The following is a 26914-nucleotide window of genomic DNA, read 5'->3' on the forward strand; positions in this document are numbered from 1 at the left end:
AAGTAGTTGTAAATAGATAGATATTTGGCGGTTAAAAAGGAAGAGTACTGGTACCAGCTCCTTTTATTCATCGCCCGTGGCACCGGTGTACTCAGTACCAAAATCCCACACAGTGTCAGAGACCTTAGGGTCTCTTTGATACCATACGCAGAGCTCTTGTTGATTGTGAAAGCGCTTCCTTGGGTACTAACTGCTACCCCTGTGCTAATGAGAGTTCAACCTGAGTGTGCTTTCAGCACTCCATTGGGACTGGTCCACCTCTGCAAGAAGAGAACTTCTCCTTGGGCTCCAATAATAGTAGGGACATTTCATCAATACGTTCCCTGGAGTCTAGGTTTTCAGATCCATACACCTCAGAGACGAAGTCTAGGGCTTATTTTTATTATCCCAAAAATAGAGGATCTGACAGAAATACTACCGCTTTAATATATCCCCTCCATGATCCCCTGTTCCATATGCTTACCAGAGCCCTTGGCCTTGTTGGGTTCCAGGGGGATTACATCATGACAGAAGAAACCAGCTTCTGCAACCTAGCCCAGAGCTGAGTCCCCCTCCCTTCAGTCACAAGGAAGCATTTCAGTCGGATCAGACTGCAGCTCCGATGACTGAGCAAGGTGATCAGGGCTCTGATGAGGACTTACAAGTAGACGATCCCATCTTCTTGCTGAGAAGATCCCCCCAAGCTTCTGGACATCTTACACACATCTATGACTGGATGTCTTGTGATGCCCATAAATGAGGCACTGTTAGAGCCAGCTAATTTATTCTGGCAGACATCTGCTTCCCTAGCTCTTTTATCAAAAAGAGTAAATCACTGTGACCAAATCTTTTCTCAAGGCTTTGAGTAATTTTATACATACCCTATTCCTATGTTAGTGGTTGTTGTAGTGAACAAAGAAAGAACTAGACAGAGTCAACAGAAAGCTACACTACAAAACAAATAATCCAAAAATTTTGATATATTTGGTTGCAAAAATTATTCATCAAGCCTACAAACGAGAATCATCAATTACCAGGCCCTCTTGGTGAAATAGGATTACTTGAATTGGCACTCCAGCTCCAAATTGGTTCATAAAATTCCTCAGGACAACAGAGAATTTGTCTTTGATCTCAAAAGGATAACTTGCAGCATGTATATAATTTAAGTGGCACTTGATGCTGCAGACACCATATCCAGATCCATGACTACCTCGATTGCCATGATTAGACCCTTGGGAATCCCTAAAAAGGTATAGGTAACAGTAGAGGATTTTTCCTTTGGAACTGTGCGAACTTTTTAATGTGAAGACAGATGAGGCATTTGCTAAAGGCCTCTTGAGTGAAGCTGAAGTGCTAAGGAATCTACACTCCAACATCAAAAGGCCTCAACCATATCAGAGGAAGCCTTACTACATTCAGTGTACACAGCCTGAACCCAAGAAATGCCAGCAATTTCAGAGAAGAGAACAACAGCATGCTACATTGGGAGTGCAGTCACTTCTAAATCTTGAAGCAGTGAAAGAAGTTTATCAAGAACACACAGGAGCATGAGGGTGTTTATTCCATTATTTTTTACTTCCCGAACAGAAAGGGGACCAATGCCCTATTCTGAATGTGAGATAACAGAATACCGCCATCTCCAAACTCAAGTTCAGGTAACTCTGGCCTCAGTGATTCCAACCCTGGATCAGTAGGACTGGTATGCTGTTCTTGACTGCCAGGATATTTACTTTCTTATAGCAATTCATTCTGTCCACAGAAAATATCTAGGGTTCAGGTGAGAAGTTCCTACTATAGTACTAATACAGGATTGGCCATTCGGTCTATCAGCAGTGTTGAAGGTATTTACAAAATGCCTAATGGTAGTGGCAACTGACTGAGGATTCAAGAAGTATATGTTTCTGTGCAACAGGTGACCAACTCCATACAGGAGACTCCACAATTTTTTGCCTCCCTATGCCTCAAAGTAAACAAAGAAATCATGTTAATTACTATTCAAAAGATATAATTTCCAAGGGCAGTTCTGAGTATGGCTTATCTTCCCCAAGAAAGATTCCAAGCCACGCTACTAGATCTATCTATGACCTACAAATAAATCATTTTAAGAACCTATGTCAGGCATCTGGGGCATGTGACCTCCTGCACCCATGTAACTCAGCTTGTCAGACTTCATCTTTACTGGTGGTTGAAAACCATATATCAGCTCAATGGACTGCACTTGATATGAGAGTGCAAGCCCCTGAGAACTCCGATTGTCATTAAATTGGTGGAAGGACACTTTCAAAGTTTGCAAGGGAGTGCCTTTCTCTTCACTGTTGTTGTCAAAGACTTTGGTGACAAATACACTCTCCCCCACACCCCATCCTAATCTTCAAGTACAGGGCCTATAGATTTCTCAAGAAGCTCGGTTACTTATATATGTCTTGGAACTAAGAGCCATTCATTGAGCATGCACAGTATTCCTCCCAGTTCTGAAAGATCTAACAATTCAGATAATGACAGACAGCACAACAGTAATGTTTTATATAAATAAACAGTGGGAATGAGGCTAACCACCCTTTATCAAGAAGTTGTGTGTCTGCAGGGCTATTGTATTTGTCACAAGATTACCCTGATAGCCAAAGGATAGTTTGCAAGCAACCATGAGAGGTCAGTTAAGGATACCGTTATTCAAGATGTATTTATTAGGTGGGGTCATCCATCCATAGACCTGTTTGCTATCAAAGAGAACAAGAAAAGTCTCAAATTCTGCTCCATGAGAGGTCAGTCAGCTATCTCTTTCTGACATGTTCCTAATCCTGGTTCCTAGGTCTAATGTATGCCTATCTGCTGATTCTGATGATCCCAAGAGATCTCACGATCATGATAGCTCCTGGGATGGCCAAAGCAGTTTCTGGTTCTCAGACCTTATTAATTACGCCATTTGACCACTAGTTCAGTTGCCTCTTCATCTAGGTCTGATATCTCAAAGATAACGACAGATTGTCCATCCAGATCCACCTTCTTTGCACCTCTCAGCATGAATGCTGGTTAGTTAACATTAGAGAGAGGAGCTGTTTGTCTGAAGTGCAGAATATTCTTATGCACAGAGTAATTTTATACATTAGAAAGGACACCATGAAGCTTACTTACTCTGCCAAGTGGAAGAGTTTCACATTCTGGGCACATCAGTGCTAGTTATTTCCCTTTCAGACTCAGATACCTGATATGCCTGGTTGTCTTCTGTTATTAAGCAACATCTCTGGACTATCGCTGAGCTCCTGGAGAGCCCAGTTAGCAGATGTCTCGGCTCTTCATCCTCCAGTTCAAGGTCATTTGATATTCTCACCCTGGAGTAGCCAGGTTCCTGAATGGCCTTATGCTGATGTATCCCTCAGTCAGGAGAGCTCCCCTTCCTTGGGATCTAATATTGTGCTGATGGGTTTGATGGGGCTACCTCTTGAGTCCGAGGAAACATATTTCTTCTTTCATCTATTCAACTTTCCAGTATCAATAACATCTTCTAGAACAGGGGTCCACAACCTATGGCACGCGAGCCAATTTTTAATGGCATGCTGGACCCCAGCCCGGCGCGCTCTCCTCTACCCTCCACTTCCTCCGCGGAGGCAGGGAGCAGAAGCATAGCCGTGCGCATGGGGTGGGCAAATGGCCCCACTCTCCCGGCACGGTAAGCCGCAGGGTCTGCGCTCCCGGGCTGGAACGCGGAGCCGAGCGCAGCAAGCTGCCGGCCCCTCCCCCACCTTCTCCCCTCCCCTGGAGCCCTGCTGCCGCGTGCAGCGCTCTGGGGGTTGGGGCTGTGTGCTTCCGCAGGGCAGCGTTTGGCTCTGTGGGGAGGCAGACACGCTCCCCGCTCAACCGGAGGGGCGGGGCTGTGTGCTCCTGCAGAGCAGCGTATCTAGCTCTGTGTGGAGCCTCATGGTAAGGGGCCCAGGGTTGGGGGGGATTGGATAAGGGGTGGAGGCAGTTAGGGGATAGGGAGCAGGGTGGGTTGGATGGGGGGGTGGAATCCCAGGGGGTGGTTAGGGCATGGGAGTCCCGGGGTTTGTGAGGGGGCAGGGGGTGGATAGGGGTCAGGGCAGTCAGGGGACCGGGAGCAAGGAGGGTCCTGGGAGGGGGGAAGTTAGGCGGGGGGGGAAAGTGGTGGCTCTGGGAGGGGTGGTCAGGGACAAGGAGCTGGGCGTTGTATGAGGGGAGTCTCGGGGGTCCCGTCAGGAGGCAGGGGTGTGGAAAGGGGTTGGGGCATGGCAGGAGTGGGGCGGGTTGGAAGGGGTCGGGAGTTCGGGGGGTCCTGTCAGGGTCGGGAGTGGTTGGATAGGCATGGGAGTCCCGGGGGTCTGGCTGGGATGGGGTGTGTGGATGAGGGTCGGGGCAGTCAGGGGGGGAGAGGTAGGAAAGGTAGAGTCCAGTCTGGGACAAGGAACAGGGAGGGTTAGATAGGGGGTGGGGCCGCCTGGGGGCCAGTTGGGGCAGGGGGTCCCAGAGGGCGTAGTCAGGGGACAAGGAGCGCAGGCAGGGGTTGAGAGTTTTAGGTGGCAGTCACCAGCATGTCAGTCCCCTGAGCTGATCCCCGACCCCCAACCCCACACACACTCACAACCACACCCCTCTGCCCTGAGCCCCGCACCCTCTCCAGCGCCCTGCCTGAGCTCTGTACCTCCCTCATACATACCCAGCCTCTACTTGACGTCCTTCATCCCCCACACTGCAACCCTAGCCCGTCGACTCTGGCACCCCCATACGCAACCCAGCGCCCCTCTACCCTGACACCCTACACACCCTCACATACCCAGCCCTGCTCCCAGCCCCCGGTCCTGGCCACCAGCCCCGCACACCCACTGCTGTCTGGGGTTCTGGCTGATGGACCTTGCCAGCCGGGGTCCCGGTCGCAGGCCCTGCTCAGCCCCGCTGCGGCCTAGGTGAACAGATCCCAGACCAGCAGCGGGTGGCAGCGTAAGATCAACATTTTAACTTCATATTTAAATGAGCTTCTTAAACATTTTGAAAACCCTGTTATTTTACAACTACAACACATAGTTTAGTTATATATATAATAGACTTTAGAGAGAGACCTTCTAACACAAACGTTAAAATGTAATTCACTGGCATGTGAAACCTTTTAAATTAGAGTGAATAAATGAAGACTCGGCACACTGCTTCTGAAAGGTTGCTGACCCCTGTTGTAGAAGATCTTCTTGAAGGGTGGCAGAAATACAAGCATTCATGATAAGACCTCTGTGCACTATATTTTTTAAAGGCAGAGTGACTTTGAGATTTCATCTGCCCTTATTACCAAAGTTAGTCTTTGATTTTCATTTCTACCAACTAATTTATCTGTCTGTATTCTTTCTCAATCCACATTCAACAAAAGAGAAGCTAACTTTACACCTTAGATTTACTTAAGGCACTCTCCTTCTACCTTGACAGGACTAAGCTAATTAGTGTCCCCTAGATTGTTTATAACTTATCTCAAGATAGGATGAAAGGTCAGGCCATATAAATCAGAGATTTTTTTAATTGGATTTCTATGTACATTAAGTTATGCTATTTAAGTTATGCTAAATAGCCAAGTTAGACCCACCATTGAGAGTTACTGTCCATGGTGTGACAGCTCAAGCAGCTTCTACAACCTTCTTGATAAATGTTTCAGTGATAGAGATATGTAGAGCATTTACCCAACAGTGTTCTGTAGAGGCAACATCAAGATCTGATGTCCACATTGGGAAGGCTGTCTTGCAGTTACTGTTCAGGTAGACTTTTGAACCCACCTACAGTGATCTAGGTCACTGCTTGTGAGTTACTGACAGTGGAATATATATGGACACACACTTGGAAAAGAAGAAATGGTTACTTACCTTGTACTAGTGGTGGATCTTCAAGATGTGTTGTCCATGTATATTCTATAGTCTGCCCTTCTTGCTCACTACTACAGAATCCTACAACACCTGGATTCTGTATTGGTGAAGAAACTGAGGCGCTGAGCAGCTGAGGAAATCCTGCCCTTTATGTGCTTCATTAGGAGGCACAAGGACACTCGGGGTTCAGGTACGGCCCCAGTAAACACTTCTGGGCAAAAAAATATGAATTCAAGTGCTTGGGGTGCATATGCACTACTGCATCTCAAAGAACCAGTTACTGTAAGGTAAGTAACTAGTTCTTTTTGTTTATTGTGCTCACAGATGTTCCTGGTGCATCACAAAGCAAATAGGCATATTTCCCTAGTTTATAACCTAGAATTTAGATATGATACAGCCAGTGAGACAAAAAATAAACATGATGGGGACAGGAAGGGGAAAGGACAGTTATATAAATAAGAGTATGCTGTGATGTGCTTACTGCATGTTCTCTTTGTTGTGAATAAAATCTTTATAAAAAATTAACTAGTTTTCATCATCAAATATAGACTTTTTGCAGTTGAAGTGAGAGCGATGCTTGCTGGGAATATTCAGAGTAGTGAGACACCTATCACCTGTCTTTAGTGTGAAGAAGCCTTGTCTGTGTTTGCTGTGGATCAGTTCCCCAACACCTCCAGCCTTTGGCCACACAAGCACTACCTTCTGGGTGTCCTGAGGTCTCACTTTTTTTACAGGTTAATGGTGTACACTCCAACCCCAAGTCCTACGGACATCCCTCTTGAGTGTCCAGCTTCTGTTCCACTGGGCACTCACAGAATTCACAGATCCAGTACTCCCAAAGGAATAGTACATGCCAGCTTACCAGTTTTACATCAGGATCGCCACTCCACTGAACACACAGCACTTTGATATGTTCATAGTGAAAATAAGAAGTTTATTTAACCCCCAAAAAAGAGAGATTGAAGTAATAGCAAGTAGATGAAAGTAATAAGCAAAGGGTTACATATAAAATAAGATCATAACACACATTCTAGAACCTAGTATTACTCACCAGCATTTTTCAGCCAGCTAGACTGTGATCCCATTTTCACAAAACAAGCCATGATCTCAGCTGGTCCCCTCAGTACAGGATGCAGACCAGCTCTCTAGCTACAGTTATAGTCCAAAAATCCATTGTAAATAGGACTCCTTCCTGCTGGTTTATTTCTTCCTGTAAATTTCCTCGTTGGAAGATTTCACATGCCCTTTGACTCAAGACTGGAAATGGGTCGCCGTTGTGAACTATACAATACTCAGTTTACATGTAGACAGACACACAAAAATTTCATGCCTGAAAGAAACATGCTTCTCACCTTTTGGTGACCAGCTCCAAATCACAGACCTTAAGAACATAATTTTCAGTATATATAAATAGCTCCTTACCTATTATCTTTACATAATACGTCACAATGATTATGAGGGCTGACATGACACGGGTTTTCAGTAGAGACCTTATGTGACATGCTTCGATGATCTAGTATGTAGATACCAAACACCGGGAATCTCTGTAATCCTTATGCACCGTGGGTCCGCTGCCAGATGGCACCAAGAGATCCCTGTGTCACAGTGAGTTTTTAGGATGGATTTGAATGAGGGAAGGGTTTCAACTTGACAAGTTTTTTAGATGCTCTCCAGGCGAAAGGTACAGCCTGAAAGGAAATAATATCAATATTATGGAGGTCACTGAAAACCTCTGCGCTTGGTCTGGAGCCCTATGCAATATGAATGATCCTATATTTCAAAGAAGTAGAGGAGATGTTTGTTTCGATGCTAATCCCCTCAAGAAAGAAGCCCTGATATAAAACCAGAAGTAACAGTCTGCAGATGGAAATGAGATTTGTACAAGGATGGGGAGGACAAAACATCCCAATACAATGCAGAGAGACAGTTGTTAGTGGTTTAGAGCAAAAGTTTCCCTTTCATAATAACTATTTCAAGTAACTTCTTAGTTTGGAAATAATTAAAAATAAAATTAAACTTTTTTTAATGCTACCAGCTGGATACTGTGTAACTACTTGCTAGAAAAAAATGTTCGGTTTTCTTCTTTCAGATTATTGGCAGTCCGTCCCCTTCATCCTTGTTTAAGCACATAGTTCCAATGATGCGCTCTGAGAGCATGGAAATTACAGAATCCCTTGTGCTGGGACTTGGCAGGACCAACCCAGGAGCTGTTAGGTAATTTTTGTGCTCTAACCATTTTATTGCTAATTGATCATGAAATTGTTGTGAACTCTGATTTCAATTTAATTTTTAAAAACCACACCTAAAGAAATATCCTACAGGCTTGAAAACTGAAATGAATAGATCCTCTTTCTTAGCAGTTAGCAGTGTGACAAAGATTGCTAGATATTGAAACAATAAACACACAGACTGCGCTTGAAGCCCAAATCACACTAGCTCTCAAGATCAGTCAGTGGTTGTTGCTGTAGTTTTGGGTTAGAATAGTACATTTCCTAATCTCAGTTACGTGGACCTACAGCTCACTGTGTCTCCTGTGATATTTGTTTATTTTTTATATTTAAATAACAATAAAAACCATCCATACAAAAAGCTCTCAGCACCCTAACAGTTAATTAAATTTACATTAATAAATGATGAGCATCCAGCAGCAAAAAATACTCAGAGTGAATTAACTAAGCCAATAAATCAAAGCAGCAAAACAGGTCCTCCTTCTTCGAGTTATGCTCCCTATACATATTTTACTGAATGTGTGTATGTGCCTCATGCACCTGAGGCTGGAAGATTTTTACTAGTGGCATCAATTTGTCTGCAACTGCATCTCCTTGTGCTCTAAACTGAAGGCATAAGGAGTGGTGTGGACTGACCACCTCTTCAGTTCCTTTCTACTGTTTGTGCTCTTACACAGAACCCTTCCAACGTTTGCAGCTTTGCTAGCATTCCTGCTTCCAATTCAGGTTTGTTGTAAATAGTTCTCCTTTGTCTTATAGTTAATTTAGTTTTAGTTTTAGTCAGTCAGTTAGTGTTAGCAGAGGTCTGGAGGCTGTTGGGATATGTAGCATGCCCAAGATACTTAGCCTTAAGTCCTGCATGGCCAGTCCCTGGTCTTCCTGGTTAGTAAGTTCTACAGTACATGTTTATGTTGGTTTTGAGAGTCACATATTCCCTCCAAGTGCAATATTTGTCATCCTTTCCCCCTCAGACTTGACATTTGAGCATCGCTCCAAATATTCTTGATAGAGTCCTCTTTGCGGCCCCAGTCGAGCAACCCTGAGCTATCAAACCTTGCGCAACCAAAGACCCCAGCAGACAGCACAGATGGAAGGAGAGTGTAAGCAAACGCTTGCATAAAAAATGCTCCCAAGTCCTCATCTAAGAAGAGAACTTAATCCCCTACATCCAGATCTGGTGAGACTTCATGTCCTGGCATAGGTGTGTCAAGAGCAGACAGGGAGCATGAATCTGCACTGTTAGTACCGAGAGTCAAGAGTGCTCTGAAGTGAGTGGCTCCAGGAAGATAAGGAAGGTAACGACTGCTGACTATATCAACAATACTGTCTCATGGTAAAAGGATTCTGAGGTATCAGCTCCCCCTGTCTAACCTTAATAAACACCATCGGATTCACCAAGAAGCAGAAGCCCTTCCTACTCCCTATCTTCTAAAGCTGGGTACTACATCTTAGATGACCTAGACATTACTGATATTGTCAGAACCAATGATCACTAGAGATGTACCCACTCCTTTGGTGCATCATTCACCAATCCTGTCAACCATCTAAGGCTCTACCACAGGGGTTCTCAACCTTTTTCTTTTTGAGCCACGTCTTCCCCCCAACCAGCATACTATAAAAACTCCACGGCCCACCTGTGGCACAACAACTGTTTTTTCTGCATATAAAAGCCAGGTCCAAGGTTAGGTGGTAGCAAGCAGGGTAGTTGATTGGGGCCCCATGCCAGAGGGGGCCCTGTGAAGCTAAGTTGCCCAGGCTTCGGCTTCAGTCCTGGGTGGTGGAGCTTGGAGCCTTGGGGCTGAAGCCTTTCTGCTTTCAGCTTTCTGTCCTGGGCTCCAGCAAATCTAATGCCAGCCCTCTTGACAGACCCCCTGAAACCTACCTGCAGACTCCCAGGGGGCCCCGGACACCTGATCGAGAACCACTACTCTACCAGGCATCCCATACCATTAGCTCCAATTATGGTATATGAGGATACATATTCCCTGGATGATCTTGAGATGAAGACTCTGGTCCCCTGTCTGAACCGAGGCACAAGAGTACCTCATATAGGGGTTTCAGGTTCTGCAGGACTCCTCTTTCCTTCTACATGAAGTATCTAGTCCAGGACAATTGGTAAACTCCCCATGGGGCACATCCTTTCTTTTACTTGTCCTATTAAGGGATCAGAGCAGGAGTTCAGAGAGAGATTGCCTCATGTTGATAAACAACAATTATCTCAGGAGCAATATGAAGAAGAGGAGTAATAGGAATAAATAGACTCTTTGTGGAACTGTCAACCTCATCTCCTAAGGAGGCAGTTGCACCAGCCTCACCATCAGATGATTAGGACCTTCTGAGAAGGATTGTGGATGCACTCCAGTCCCTCTAGAGGAAGTCCAGGACACCGCTCACAAATTGCTAAATATCGTCCAGACTGCTGGCATGAGCACAGTGGCACTTCCTATCAATGAGGCTATATTTAAAGCCAGCTAAGATGGTCAGGCATACCCCAGCCACTTGCATCCCCTACTCTGCAGAAGGCTGAGAAGAAACATTTTGTACCATCTAAGTGGTAAGCTAAGGGCATCTAAGCTAACAGAACCATTAGGAAAGAGATAGATAATACAGAAAATATTATACCACTATGTAAATCCATAGTACTCTATGGTATACCCACACCTTGAATACTGAGTGTAGTTCGGGTCACCCCACCTCAAAAAAGTGGTTTTAGAGTTGGAAAAGGTACAGAGAAGGGCAGCAAAAATGATTAGGGTATGAAACAACTTTTACATGAGGAGATATTAAAAAGACCTAGACTTTTCAGCTTACGAAAGAGGAGACTAAGGGGGGATATTATAGAGGTCTATACAATCATGAATGATGTGGAGAAAGTGAATTAAGGAAATGTTCACATAATACAAGAAACAGGGGTCACCCAATGAAATTAATAGGTTGCAGGCTTAAAACAAATATAAGGAACTACTTCTTCACACAACACCAAATTAAACTGTAGAATTCGTTGTCATGGGATGTTGCGAAGGCCAAAAGTATAATTGGATTTTAACAAAAATTAAATAAGTTAATGGGGAATTAGTATATCAATGGTTATAAGATGGTCAGGGACGCAGCCCCATACTCTGGGTGTCACTCACCTATGAATGCATGAAACTGGAACTGGATGACAGGGGATGGATCACTCAATTGCTCATTCCCTCTGAAGTGTCTGGCACTGGCCACTGTCAGAAGAAAGGATACTGGTCTGGATGGACACTGAGTCTGATTCACTATAGCTGTTCTTATGGAATTAAGACTCATCTGTGCTATTGTGCAAGAAATTCCTGTTAACCAAAGGTCCACCTCCCCTCTTCAGATTTTAGCAGGCTATACAGCCAAATTGATATGCAGTATCAATTTGCAGTGGAAAGTGAGCTTAGTGCTTCATGATCATGATGCCATGACATTTTTGAACTCATGTCAATCACCATGTCACCCTTGCAATTCTCCATCTTACAGAAGAAGAAAACAGCAACCAAAGGAAGTTAAGCACCCAGAAGGAGAGGTCCCTCAAACTAACAACAACCAGTACTCTGCTTGCACAGTAGGGAGACTATGGAATGGACTTGTTTGCCACAGAACGCAATATCAAGTGTAAACAATTCTGCTCCAGGAGGGAGAAGTCTGAAATCTTTAATAGATGCATTGCTCTAATCATATGTTTCTCTGTGCTTTCCCTCCAATATTTCTTATTCCAAATTGCTACAGAAAAGCTGATGAGAAAGTGTCATGTTGTTTCTTGTAGCCTGAGCATGGCCCCTTCAGTTATGGCACTCTGACTTGCTTCACTTGGTTTTTGATCCTCTAATCTTTAGTTCCACACGCTCAGTAGATCTCCTGCATTAGGAGTAGAGCCAAATTCTGTACACTGATTCCTGAACTGAGAGCTCAGGTACTGGCTGTTGAGCAATTTGGACATGATTGCTTTGGGTAAGTCCAGAAACTTCTGCTGGAGAACAGGAAACCTTCCACCAGAGACTCCTACTCTTTGAAATGGAAATGGTTCTCCATCTGGGTAAGACAGTAAAGATCTTATTCTTGCCAGTCTTCAGTTCCCTTTGTTCCGAACTGTCAGTTTCATCTTGGATGACCTGGTCTCTCTGTCAACTCAGTGCGTGTGTGCCTGTTTGTGATTTTGGCCTTTCCTTCACAATGACAGGTCTCTACTGAATTCTCTCATCTTATAGTGACAAGATTTTTCTAAAGACTTATTTCATATATTTATTCCTCTTTGGGAGCCTGGAGAGTTTGAAAGATCCAGGCACTAATGCTGGGTCATCATTTACTATATTCCATAAAAATAAGGCCATAATTTGTCATCACTTCCAAATTCTTGTCTAAATTGGTCTGTGATTTCTTCCAGAATCAGTCAGCTTGTCCAAACCCATTTCATTATCAGGGATGATTGGCCCTCAGTCTAGATGCTATGCTACTGTCTGACCAGGATTAAGCCATTCTTCAAAATATCTTCTTAGATTGTAGCAGAATACAGGTCAGTCATTTTCCGTTCAAGGACTGATCAAGGGTATCAGACTTTCCATATTCTCAGTACTGTGAAATAGTGGAGATTCCATTAACAACAAGTATTGGGCCACATGGCACCAAATCTGCTTGTTATACTGTGCTGTCTCAGATACTGATGTTGTAACAGATGGTAAATTCCTTTTCAATTGTTATTACTTTGAGAAATGTCAGATTGATGCTCTGTCTTGCATATTAGCAAAGTCAGTGTCTTATCTTTTAAATATTAATTTGATTAATAAAGTCACTGTAAATGAAAGCAAAACTAGAGATATTTTCATTTTTTAATACAAGTTTTACAACATTTGTTTCTGTAAGACATTTAGCATCTTCACAACTAATTCAATGACTGATCTATCATTTTTATCCAGGGAACTAATAGAAGAATTACATCCTATAATTAAGGAAGCACTTGAAAGAAGACCAGAGGTAATAAGGATATTTTTATTAGTGCTCAGAATCTTCTTATAGCTATATTTCCACAAACATAGTAAACAAATATTACTATCTGTTCTTTAACAGCTATGGCTAACATGCAGTAATGTAGCTTAAATTAATAACTAAAACAGTCAAAACCTTTTTTATTCCTTTCAACATAACTTACATATAAGTTAAGCTTTTTTTTAATCAAAGCCTTAACTTTAGAATTATGCACTGAAAGCCCTTCTTGCCACAGTAATTTTGTTAGTAATAGCTAATCGTTTAAAATATTTTTTCCATCTTATATTTTGTGTCCTGGTATCCAAGCCAAATGCAGTCTGTTTGCTTTTACTCAAATTGTTGTGTTGGTGACATTTCATCAGTCAGAGAGGCTCATGTGTACTGTGCATAGGAGAGAGAAAAATGCGATTTTTCTAACTGGGACAAAACATTAACTTACCTGACCTCTTCCAGTCCTACGAACAAGGCTTTTCTGATGGATAGCATATCACCAGTATGTATGATACATATTGAAGTGTGGAACCAAACAAGTGCTGTTAACGTGCAGTGAGCCTGGATGTCAGTATATTCAAAGGAAAACAAAAAGTTAACATAAAACAGTGTAGTATTTGTTCTGTGGTAGCATCAAAAGTCCTTAATAAGGACCAAGACCCCAGTGTGATAGGTTCTATATGAACACAGAGTAAAAGACAATTGATAGATACCCTAGATAATAACTGTTTTGTTTTTAATCATTGTACTGAATTTTATATTTTAAGCATAGCTGATAGGAACATCTAGTATGAATTTCAAATCCTGTCCCACAGCTGTGTGCCATAATGCATTTTTTCAAAGCCCTACATGTACCTATGCTAGTCATACAAATGCCAATCTTTACGCATCTGTACTTTACAGTAGGTGGTGTGAAATGTAAAGATGCAATATACTGTTACAGAGGATCATGTCAAATTTAATTTCAGATAACTTTATTAATGTGGTGTTATTCATGTATAACTTAGTGGTTTGAGTTCAGTTGACACATCATTGGAATAAGTAGACTCTAATATATTTAGAACTAAAAGTTACCACTGGGCTCAAATGGTAAACAATGAGGGTAATTGTTTTCCTTCTTTTGTTCAAGAATAGTTACTTTTAAATCTATTATAGAATATCCAGAGAGATTGAAGTGTTCACCTACTGGCTTTTGTATGTTACCATTCCTCATGTCCAATTTGAGTCCATTTATTCTTTTACGTAGGGACTGTCCGGGGTTTGGCCGAGGTGTCAATTCCAGGAGAGGAATGTACACTGGCCAAACTAGACAGTCCCTACATAAAAGAATCACACTCTCATAACAGTCGAAATCGTGGAGCAATAATTTTGCATTGTACCCAGTTGAAGAACTAAATAAGTGTTCTTCATGGAAGTCTGAGAGGTTACACAAGGAATGAATGTGATCCATGATCTAGTACATTAAAATTGTACAGTAAATCTGCTAACTGTTTAAATAAAAAAAAAAATCTGTGACTCACTGCTGAAAACTGTAGTGGTACCAACATGAGTGGAGTCATGACTGTGTTTCAGTGTCCCTGTAGGCCAAACTGATATTATCCTTATTCATTCCACTGTTCCATGTAATTTTGTATTTTTTCCTTTGAACAGAATATGAAACGACGCAGGCGTCGAGATATTTTACGAGTACAACTAGTACGAATATTTGAACTGCTGGCAGATGCTGGTGTTATTAGTCACAGGTAGGTGTGGAGTTGATGAGAAGGCATTGTGTATTTCCCTAACAAACTTCTGAATTAAGAGCCAATAATTTCTCTATACATTTGTCTGTTTCACCTTATTGTACGACTGAACGATCACTTAAAACTTAATTTATAGCAGCATAATACACAATAATCCCCATAAGTCTTGTAGGAGGATTTCAGTGACAATAATATTTCACTATTATAATAGAATACTGGAATAATCAATATTTTGCCTTGTTCCCATGTTTTCTTGAAAGACCAAATAAAGCAAACAAAAATCCACAAGGAGTTTGTAAATACTAATTTTAAAAACATAAAGACATGCTGATCAGTATCTATAAATTTACATCTAAGTTGCTGACCACTCTATTTATTTGAAATGCCATGGAACATCTCATGTTTTCAATGAGGTGTGTAAGTGTGTGACACAGGTATATGTTTGCATGTGTGTTCTTTCTGTATAGGACCTTGTCAGTAGTGAATGAGTTAAGTTACAGGATCAAGCATAAAGCCTTGAGCTACTTTTACAATTGAGATCCCAAGCTGGAGACAGATAGTCTAACTGGGTTCTTCCTGCAGTAACATCCTGAGGTTATACAATGAGTCCTGTGAAAAGAAGAAAATGTGATCTATTAATACTTAACTCCCTGGAGATATTTAAAATAAAACATGTGGGGTGGGGTGGCAGGAATATAAATTTTTGTTAATCTGTCCTAAAATGTAAGATATCACTTTAATGGAAGTCCTTTAAGATTTATAAATCAAGCATAATTTTCATAATAGTCTCTTGTAAATTTTGAGTATTAGGAGGATAAAAAAGTGAAAGGGTGACTGTATCTGCCATTGTTATTGTGTAACTTTATGCCAAATAATTTGACTTTTGATTCTAAGGCTTAAAGGAGGAAAAAAATTCAGTAAAATATTATGTAAAATAAAGGACACGTTGACTTCATCCCGCAAAGAAATCTGTGTAGCACCTTATTCCTTCAGGATTCCCCCTGAGGCTAATCAGACTGTGCACAGGCATAAAGTACCATGTGGACAGATGCCTTTGCAGGATCATGGCCTTCAAAAATTCTCATGCTAAACAGCTTCAATGAGAATAGACTTAAACTTTTGTACACTACACTATTGTATGTTCTAGCCTCTGCACAGTATAAACCCTGGCAGCTCTGTTGTTTGGGCTGATGTTACCACCATATTATAATAGAAGGTTTTATAGTGCCGGTGAACATATAAAACTATACACCTTTACCTTGATATAACATGAACTGATATAACACGAATTCGGATATAACGCAGTAAAGCAGTGCTCCGGGGTGGATAGGGGGGTGCGCACTCCAGTGGATCAAAGCAAGCTCGATATAATGCGGTTTCACGTATAACGCAGTAAGATTTTTTGGCTCCCGAGGGCAGCATTATATCAAGGTAGAGGTGTATGCGGATCATTAAAGTAAATATGCAAAAGTGATAGGTACTAAACATTTCAGCAGCATCAATTCATGGGGAAAATATCTTTATTTTACAAATTTATGATAGTGATGAGTGTTTGTCATATTATCATGCATAACTGTTAGCTGGCCATACTGATTCAGAGCAACTGATTGAAGCTGAAGCTGAGCAAGACAGAGGTTATACTGATGGGTAGAGGGGAAAGCAGTTTGCAGCCGCAGTAAAGTCTCCTTTGATGAAGATCTATACCCAGTTGGTGAATTCAGTTTGTAGTTTAGAAGTTTAGGATTTCTTGCTAATACTAAGCTCTTACATAGCAGCATCTATGAGTAACATCTTCTACCATCTCTGAGTGGCTAGGAGACTTTGTCCTATCCTGATGGATAATGACCTGCCCTCGGCGATAAACTTTTTTTTGTTACCTCTCAGCTGGACTACAGCAATGTGCAGCAACCTGGATATGAAACCATCAGCCCTTAAACTCCAGCTAGTAGAGGATCTCCTCAACAGCATGGGCTACTGCTGGCACATCAAATCTGTTCTCCACTCTCTACACTGGCTTGCCATAGAATATGAATAATATTCAGGTCTTAGTACTTGTCTTCAGGGTACTCACTGGCCTGCGCTCAACATATCAAAAAGTAGCCTAAAGCTCCAGGATGAGGATTGTTGTTGACAACTCTGCTGCTTGACTGTGCAGGAGACAGAACTTTCTCTGTTGCCAGTGAGTCTGTGGAACAGACTCTTACAGGAACGGAAGACTGTCTCAGACTTCACCACTTTCTGCTCCAAGGGCAAGACACACTTCTTTGACCTTCTCTAATATAAACAGATCACTGTGTACATTTAAAGAAAAAAAAAATCCTCCTAGTACAAAACATTCCATTACACGCACAGTTCTCTTCCAGAGGACAAGATGAGAGAGCATCAACCACATGTGACGGATGTTACATCACTTAAAGCACTACTAGAAAGCACTCAGATGCCATAGTGATGAGGCTGATATGAGAGCCTATTTAGAATAGAGTATATAGCTGCTGTTTCCAGTTAGTACTCCTCAGCATAGCCTAAAATACCGAGGATCTTTGTCTAGCTCAGAAGATAAAGTATTTACTTTTTGACCAAGCACATCTAAATTATCCATTTATTTTAGGTGTGTACCTTGTTTATAATAAGCAAGCAGGCTTTTTTTGAGGGGAGGTGGGTGTTAAACCGTCACCCTGAACAAAAAATTATGATTCTATAGTAGTATTAGAGATGCTCCTGATTTACAGGGCCTGGTTATTGGGTCCGGTTTCATTAGTGCTTTTCTTGCTAAGACAACAAAAATGTGGTAAGAAAGGGCGTCGAACCAAATACCTGTAAAATGACTTGGTTTGGTAAAAAGTCTTTTAAAAGTTCTTGAATTTTGCATATCCTTTGAAGCTTTTTGAAGAAATACATAATGTGTCTCTACTTAACATAATACTCTGAATATTTTATTTTTAAGTGCAAGCGGTGGCCTTGATAATGAAACACATTCCCTCAACAACACTTTATTGGAGTATGTTGATCTCACTAGACAACTCCTGGAGGCAGAAAATGAAAAGGACTCTGACACATTGAAAGATATCCGATGCCATTTTAGTGCCTTAGTGGCAAATATCATTCAAAATGTTCCAGGTATGCTCAATACACTTCAATAGATTTTGATGACTCATTTTAATACTCCAGACCCACAAATTGTTCCTGAAGTTGTAAAAATTTACTAAAATGCTATTTAAAACTGACAATATGAACATTTCAGAAGTGATAACTGATTGTATTTTTAAATCTAAAAATTAAATTCTTGTTACTAAAAGAGTTGATTACCAAGTTTGAACATGTTTCTTTCCAGGCTAATAATTGCTAAACTCTTGCTTCTGTTTTTTCATGCCAGTGACATTCATTTGAGCATATACTAACTTATATTTTAAAAGGCTGTTATGCTGTTGAACTTTGCCTGTATGGTACTGTGCTTGTTTGTAATTCATTTGGAGACGCATTTGGGTAATTTTTTGTTTTGTTTTGTTTTTTTGTTTTATAAATGTAGTGTACAAAAACTGAAAAATGAGTCAAACACTGTATGTGCTTTTCTTACAGTGCACCAGAGAAGAAGTGTTTTTCCTCAGCAGAGCCTACGTCACAGTCTTTTTATGTTGTTCAGTCACTGGGCAGGTCCATTTAGCATCATGTTTACCCCCCTGGATAGATACAGTGATAGGAACATGCAGATAAACAGACACCAGTACTGTGCTTTGAAGGTATTTTGACACTTTCTGAACTTGAGAAATTACTTCCCTGTATTCTCCTTACTTAAACATTTTTGCCAGTTTGCACTTCCTTGCCATTAGTCCAAGCATGGAATTTTCCTTGTCCTGGCTGATGTAGGCAGATGTTATCTCAGCTCCAAATTATTCCTGGATTAATTATTTTTATATTCTAAACAGAACTTCTCTGCCCCCTTCCCACTACCGTAATTTCCGCATGGTCCTGCAGCAAATACAAGTTTATATTAGTTCTAAGCTTTCCATGCGCTCACCCCCAATTTCTCAATGAGAGAGAATTTCAGGATCATTCAAATCAAAGATCTTCTGTATCAGAGTGCATTACAGTATAGCACCAGCCAAACTAATGTACTGGCTCTTATGGAACAAATGTAAACTTTTCAGAACAGACAGCTCCTTTTATCTGGGAATTCAGAGCTATAGGGTTGGTTCTGCCATTCCTTGAACAAAATGTTAAACAGAGTTCCTTGTGGCCTTGTTCCTGGCAGTGATCTGAATAAATGTTTGAATTCTCTGATAGTATTTTAAAGGATTAGCTATAACTGCTCTAGCCCAATCTGATTATTCAAATGTGTTGTTTTTTCAATTACTTTCTAAAGGCTATGTCTGCTGTACTGTGTTGTGGGCCTGTTGCAGATAATGTAGGACTCTCATCAGATGGTTATTTGTACAAATGGCTGGATAATATTTTGGATTCACAAGATAAAAAGGTAACATAAGCAGCATCAATAAATGTTTGTTAACCATCAGTGTGTGATTTAAGAGTCTTGAGGTCAAATTGGCACAAATGTTCTAAATCAGCTTGCGCCTTATAATTCTTTATTATTATTTGTTACTACGTATTAATGCATTTAATTACAGTGGTGCTAACTAGGTACTAGGCACTTTCTGATCACTCAAGAAAAATGGTCCCTGCTCCCAAGCAGCTCACAGTCTAAGAGCAGGCAGACAAATAGACAGAAGTTAGGTGAAAGGGAACAGGAACAGCCGCTGACAAATAATATACAAATCAAGTTGATTCACTGTAAGCAGCAGCACAGCAGTAGTGGGTCTCTGAGAGAATTAAAGATGGCTGAGGTAGGGGCTTTGTGCATGAGCTCAATGAGATTGTATCATGCATAGGGAGCCATGTGGAATTACAAAGACAAAACTTTTCAAGTCTAAAAGGAAGTTATTGTTGGTTTTATTTTTCTGTATTACAATAGCTCCTAGGTGACCTATTATGCTAGATAATATGCAGACATATAGAAAGACTTGATTCTTATCCCAAAGAGGTTACAATCTAGAGCTCTGATTCAGGAGAGCACTTAAGGAAAGTCCATCCCTTAAGTCCCACTGAAATCAGTGAAACTAAGCATATGCTTAACTGCTGTCCTGCATCTGTGTTTTCAGGACATGGCCCAGGTCAAGACATGAAACAAGTGAGAATAAAAAACAATAGGAGGGTATAGTTTGGGAGAATGAGGATAAAATTTAATGCTATTATGCAGTCATATGGTCCAATAAAGTGCACAACTTAATTCTACAAAATTGTTAAATATTTGTCTATTAGTATTTTTAAGGTTTACTCTGTTTTTTTTTTAAATTAGATCTTGCTTATTGCAACTTGTTAGTTTTAAATGTCATCTGTTCTTATTACAATTATTTTGTAAACCATTGCCTTTTGTTGTTTTTTAAAATTGTTTAAACTGTTATCTGTTTTCTGGTCTATAGGTGCATCAGTTAGGCTGTGAGGCAGTTATGCTGCTGTTGGAGCTCAACCCTGACCAGAGTAACCTCCTATATTGGGCTGTGGACCGGTGTTACACGGGTTCCAAACGGGTGGCAGCTGGTTGTTTTAAAGCTATAGCCAGTGTGTTTCAGAACAGGTACAAAAGAGAATTCTTCAATTTACAATTCAGTTTCCCAAATTGCAGATTTAAATAGAATTAATGTTTTGTTTTCTCTTAAATGGAACATGTTTTCCATATTGTTTTCAATGTTAAACATTTCAAAGCATTAAACTATATTCTATACAATACTTAAACTAAATGAACTTACCTTTGCTTAGCTAATTCATAGTTAAAATAGCTAAATATACAGTGAAAGCTGTGTCATTTGGCCCTGTACCAACCTGAAGCTCTAAACCAGCATTTCTAATCTTCGTAGAAAGTCCCGCATATAGTCCGGTTGGAGTGGGGCTGGCAGGCTCCCTACCTGGCTCCCTGGAAGCGGCTACATGTCCCTGCTGCTCCTAGGTGGAGGAATGGCCATGAGGGGTTTGGAGTGCAGGAAAGGGATGTGGAGATGGGGGTTGGGGTGCTGGAGGGGGCTTGGGGTGCTGGATCCTTGGGCAGGACAGGTTGATACTTGTGGGGAGCTGCCCAAGGTGATCACCCCCCGCCATATCTGGTGCCCTGAGTCCCCTCCTGCACCCAAACTCCCTCCCAGAACCCACATCCCATACTCGCCTCCCGTGCTCCAGCCCCGCACCTCCTCCTGCACCCAAACTCTCTCCCTCTTAGTTAATATACATTATTCACTTACCTGCACCCCCCATTCCTCCAACATGCCAGATAAAACAGCTTTTACTATATTTAAAAAATGTTTTTTTAATTGATATTTACCATTCTCCTCTAGGGATTACCAGTGTGATGCAGTGGTCCTCCTAAATCTGATACTGTTTAAAGCAGCTGATTCTGCTAGGGCTATCTATGAAGTTGCTATGCAACTATTACAGGTTTGTAAGAAAATTTCATTTTAATATATTTTATGTTTAAAAAAATTTTCTTGTGTGTTTAAAAAACGTATTTCTGGTATCATTCAGCTTTATCTTCATCAATGAAATGCAGAGTGCATTATTTATGTTGCATTTTTAGTAAAGATTTAGGGACAGATCATTATCTTTTATGAATCCACACAGGTAAATTGACTTTGATGTAGCTATCTGGCCATTTACTGTAGCTGAGGATCTGGACCATATTGTTTCACAGCATCTTTTTAAAATATAAAAGCTAGATAAAGTTTTCAAGTTGGCCCTCTGAAAGGGATAGTGTGTAGCAGTGCCATTCCAGGATTATCACAGGGAAAGCACAATTCTTTCCCTGGACCCCACTTTCTCCAGTAGGACAGTAATTTGCTGAAAGTCTTCAGCAGCAGACCAAGGCTTTGCTTACTCCTCACTCATCTACTTGGAGGAAGGAATAGTGTGGACAATATCAACATCTACTTACTCCTATGCTTCCAGTCCCAAGGTCTGAGGAGGCAATGCATTAGAGGCAGGGTTCCTTACTTTATCTTATGCCTCTGTGTGGCCATCTGGCCTAGACCACAAATGAGTGGGATTTTTAAGAATGCTCACTGTTGGCTATACACTGTTCTTATTGGGGGGAAGGATAGCTCAGTGGTTTGAGCATTGGCCTACTAAACCCAGAGTTGTGAGTTCAGTCCTTGAGGGGGTGATTTGGGGATTTAGTTGGGGATTGGTCCTGCTTTGAGCAGTGGGTTGGACTAAATGACCTCCTGAGGTCCCTTCCAACCCTAATAATCTATAATTGTATGATTCTTATTGAATTCAGTGGAAACTTTATTGTTGGTGTCAATGTGAGCAGAGTTAGGCCAACACTGAACAATTTTGAGATTCTCCCCTCTGTTCCTATGTGAATGTCGGTGCTTAAGATCAATCAAACTAAAATAAAACAATACCAACAGCTACTGTACTAGCTTCACACAGCTTTGCCATCTCAAATCTAATCTGGTAGTCAAGTCATAGGCCATTTCTGAGCAGGAATTATATTAATCATGGAAAAATTATATAGTAATATTGATCTTGATTACTTCAACTTTCACTTTGGAAAACTTGTATTTAATGCAATAGGATGTGAAAACAGAATGTTGAAGTTGACAGCTCTGGCTGGCTCTCAAATGGAACGAGTCCCAGATAGCCAAGAATTTGGGACTCTATTAAACTGCAACACTTTAAATTGGGAATGGACAACCTGAGCCTGAGAAGGAGCCAGAATTTACCAATGTTCATTGCCAAAGAGCAACAATAATATGTCAGCAGTCCCCCTGCAGCTCCCTCCACCTGCTTCCAGTGTCTCCTACCCACCAGCAGCCCTGCCTGTCAGCGCCTCCTGCTCCCTCTCAGCAACTCCCGATCAGCTGTTTTGTGGTGTGCAGGAGGCTCTGGGGGGAGGGGGCGGAGTGAGGGAATGGCAGGTTCAGGGGAGGGGGCAGGAAGGGGTGGAGTGAGGGCAGGGCCTGTGGCAGAGCCAGGGGTTGAGCAGTAAGCACCCCCTGCCACACTGGAAAGTTGGCACCTGTAGCTCCAGCCCTGGAGTCGGTGCCTAAACAAGGAGCCGCATATTAACTTCTGAAGAGATGCATTTGGCTCCGGAGCCACAGGTCGTCCACCTCGCTTTAAATGATGGCACAATATATATTCTGTTTCCTCAGAAGATAACCATGTAATCCCAGCTCTGTATTTAGCTTCAAATATCTGAATTTTATTGCTGCAGATCTTGGAACCTAAGATGTTTCGCTATGCTCACAAATTGGAGATTCAGAGAGGTGATGGGATACTGGGTCAGCCTTCTCCTTTGCCACACCTGTATTCTGTGTCATATTATCAACTGTCGGAGGAGTTAGCAAGGACATACCCTGAGCTAACTCTTGCTGTCTTCTCAGGTACAGTAGAGTACTTAACCAGGCTGGTAGTAGTCCTTAGAAATTTTGAATTCTTGTTTTCAGTAATCTAATTACAGGTAGGTCACTAAGCTTAAACCAAAGAACCACAATGAATTTTGGGTGAAGGAGGCTGAGTTTGATACGTGACAGTTCCCCCCCTCCTTTGTTCAGCTTTGAAATGTAATGTTTTTTAAAGTGAAAATGGAGCGAAACCCTGAAATTTATTCTGACTGCACCATTGACCAGCCTATGAGAGATCACTCATCAAAGACATAAGTTTTAACTGTTTTTAAAAATTCTCTCTCTTCCCTGCCCTTAGAATTTCCTTATTTGCTGTAGATATCCTAGAACACATCAATTTGTGACAGCTTAGATACAGTGGCTTGAATGGATTGTAGTGATATTCCTGGTACTACAGTTCACAAAATGACTTACTCTCAGATATCTAGGCAAACAAAGATATATTTGGAGGATATTGGTAAGGGACAGAATTTATACCATTAGTTATTCAACACAGAAATAATTTTAACTCTTATTGGTCTAGTTAGTAGAGTCAATTAACACATTTTTCTAAAATTAAAAAAAAATTCAATTTAGGTTTTCAGTTCACTTTCAAGTGATTAATTACAGGGATACTACACTTAAAGATCTTGTTTTTTTCAGTTTGTACTGAAAAATAGCTGATAAAACACTGACTGTAATTGTACAAGAATCAGTTTTAAAAAATAAACATCAAAAAAACAAAATGGTAGATTTACTTGAAAGAGACTTACAAGAAAATTCACATGCCGACATATTCTGTTCACTGTAAAATATAGCTCATGTCACTTCCTGTTCTCACACTCTGTGGTTCACTCTTTGGTAGTGTATAGCAGCAGTGTGGTAAATTGCTTAATTTACATCTTCCTCTTAGTTTACAATAAATCATGCATATCATAAACAAGTCTCATTTTAAACCTCTGCATATTTTTAAAAACTTGTTTCATTGTTATTGAAACAACTAATGTTTGCTGAATTTATGCCGTTAGAATTAACATAATAAAAATTTTGTTTTAGAAAGTTATATGTGCTAACCTACCAGCAGTCAAAATTAAACACCAAAATAAGTACAATAATAATTGAAAGCCAAAATTGGAATCCTTTTTTATCCTGCAGTTCTTGGCTCCATAATCCAGTGAAATATTTTATTATAATCTGAAGTGAGATGGAAAGAATATAGATTTTCAATTTGAATCAATATGAATAGATTAATGCATGAAGAATATTTCTATATTAAACTGAAATCCCACAAAAGAATCCATCTGTGAACATCTTTGAGGAGACCCTTTAACTTTAGCAGAACTCTGCAGAAATAAGGCTGCCTGTGAACAACAATCTGTATCCTGCCTACAGTGCCATCACGTGCTTGGCTGGCAGTCTTCTAACATCCTCATTATGAAACCAGATAGCTGTCCTTGCTCGTTGACTGATGAGGTCCTAGACAGATGGAAAACACATTATGAAAGCATGCTGAACCAAGGTCCCACTGATGACTGTTTAGAGCTACATGACCTGGCAAACTACACAGCTGCACATCCAGGGATGAACACTGATTCTCCGTCACTTGAGAAAGCATGAAGGGACATCCAAAAGTTACAGGATGGACATGCTGCTGGACCTGATGTTGTTCCACCCAAGCTACTCAAAAGGTGCCTTGGAACCAGTGCGCATGGGCCTAAATAACCTGTTCTTAGAAATGTGGGCATTAGGCAAAGTACCATCAGAATGCAAAGAGGGCATCATATGTCCCTAAATGAGGGCAGAGGCTCTTGCACCGAGTGTGGAACTACAGGCCAGTCTCATTGTTGTTGGTCCTTGGAAAGATTTTCGCTTCCATTCTGGTTGGTAGGATGCAGCTGTCCCATAACAGACATTGTCAGCAATCAGGTTTCACTGCTGACGGTCAACAATGGACACTGTCCTTACCCTCCAGCTTCTGGCTGAGTTTCATGGAGAATTTAACCACCAGCTTCATGTGGCACGCCTCCATATCAAAGCAACTTTTGATTCAGTTGACAGGTCAGCATTTTGAATCACACTGAAAGGAATTGGTGTTCCAAATGTTCTGTTAAATCTGGTGCATGATCTTCACACTGAAACCTGTGCAAGAGTACACATTGGGTCACAGCTTTCACTGCATTTCTACAGACCCTCAGGTGTGTGTCAGGGATACATTCTTGCCCTGGCACTGTTCTGTCAAGCTATTGGCGGTATATTAGGACTTTCCACTCCGTACATCGGAATCAAGGTTGGTCAAGAAGTGTTTACCAGTCAAGTAATCAAGGCTGATGACACTGCTGTGCTTATAGAGAAGTGGGAGAATTTCAGCCTTGCACTCCTAAGTCCCGAAGATGGCATCCACGAGATGGGGTCAGACGTCTCATGGCAGAAAACCAATCTCCAGAACATTGTAGCTTGGACACCAGAATCCCCAGTTCAGGTGGAGTTGAGTACCATGGAGAGTGTTGATGAGTTCATCTACCTAGGCTGCAAGCAGAGTTCAAACAGTCACAGTAAACCAAATATCAAAGGGGTAGCCGTGTTAGTCTGGATCTGTAAAAAGTGACAAAGTGGGTATTCACCCACTAAAGCTTATGCTCCAATATGTCTGTTAGTCTATAAGGTGCCATGGAACTCTTTGTCACTTTTTCAGTAAACTAAATGTTCTTCTTCAATAGTGTCCCTGTGAGTGCTCCACTTTAGGTGTAGGTGTGTTCCTGTGCCACAGATTAGAGATTTTCAGTGGCAGTGCTCAGTCGGGGCACGAATGCGCAGTAGTCATCTCGCGGTGCCGTTGGTGCTTCATGTAGCATGCACGACCCGACCAGTTCAGCTGTTCTTGCCTGCAGACGGAACTCAGTGGCAGTGCTGCCTCTTCATTTTTCTCTCTATAGAAATAGTTAGATTAGCTATAGTTTGGTAAGTCTAGTTTATTGTTCTCCCCCCCCCCCCCAATAATTTATTTTATAGATATATTTTTTAATTATTTTTCCCACTCTTTCCCCTTTGGGAAACTTAATGGCCACGGAGCCCAGCTCTCACAGGTTTAAATCATGTGACTCTTGCTGTGAGGCAATGCCCGTCTCAGATAGCCACTCATTGTATGTCCATTGTTTGAGGGAAACCTATATTCCTCAAAAATGTGCCCATTGCAGCAACCTTAATTTCAGGCCAATGTGTGATTGAGATCTCCGCCTCAAGGTGATTTTGATGGAAAAGTTCCTTCAGCCTTCTCCTCAGGGAGCAAAATTAACATCAGCAGATGGTTCACTGAGCAAAACCTCTGCTAATGGGAGTGCTCAGTCTTCCAAATCCTCTAGAAAGCGAGCTGCAACTTCCCCTAATAGGGACACTCAGAGAAAGAAGAGGTCCCGGGTGAATTTGCTTATCCACAGTGCCGAGCTCAAGTAGAATGATCACCTTTGAGGCTCCAGGCACCTACGTCCCTGTCCCTCCATAGATCTCTGCCAAGCCCCGCCACTCCCAAATGGAGTTGAGACACTCCTCCTCCCTGGCACCAACCACCCCGGTGTGGGAGTGGGCACTGAGATCAATGCTGCCCCCACTAGTACCAACTCAGTCATCGACACTGACAGACAGGCCGAGAACGGCACCGACCATCTCAGCAAAGGCACCAACTGCATCTGCACTAGCGG

The 26914-nt window shown here is 41.6% G+C and overlaps 1 protein-coding gene across 25 annotated transcripts in view; it reads left to right on the forward strand.

Annotated features, from left to right (window-relative positions):
• FRYL (FRY like transcription coactivator) overlaps nt 1-26914 on the forward strand; it is a 434628-nt gene that overhangs the window by 297667 nt on the left and 110047 nt on the right. For all 25 annotated transcript variants that reach the window (XM_075066487.1, XM_075066485.1, XM_075066486.1 and 22 more), the window contains 9 exons: nt 7921-8045; nt 12988-13045; nt 14699-14790; nt 17735-17907; nt 18367-18527; nt 19151-19261; nt 20265-20419; nt 21171-21270; nt 23051-23219. In XM_075066487.1, the coding sequence (XP_074922588.1) occupies nt 7921-8045; nt 12988-13045; nt 14699-14790; nt 17735-17907; nt 18367-18527; nt 19151-19261; nt 20265-20419; nt 21171-21270; nt 23051-23219 (1144 nt within the window). The remainder of the gene's footprint in view (nt 1-7920; nt 8046-12987; nt 13046-14698; nt 14791-17734; nt 17908-18366; nt 18528-19150; nt 19262-20264; nt 20420-21170; nt 21271-23050; nt 23220-26914) is intronic.

This window comes from Chelonoidis abingdonii, chromosome 5 (genome assembly GCF_003597395.2).
Source record: "Chelonoidis abingdonii isolate Lonesome George chromosome 5, CheloAbing_2.0, whole genome shotgun sequence".
In the NCBI taxonomy this organism is placed as follows: Eukaryota; Metazoa; Chordata; order Testudines; family Testudinidae; genus Chelonoidis; species Chelonoidis abingdonii.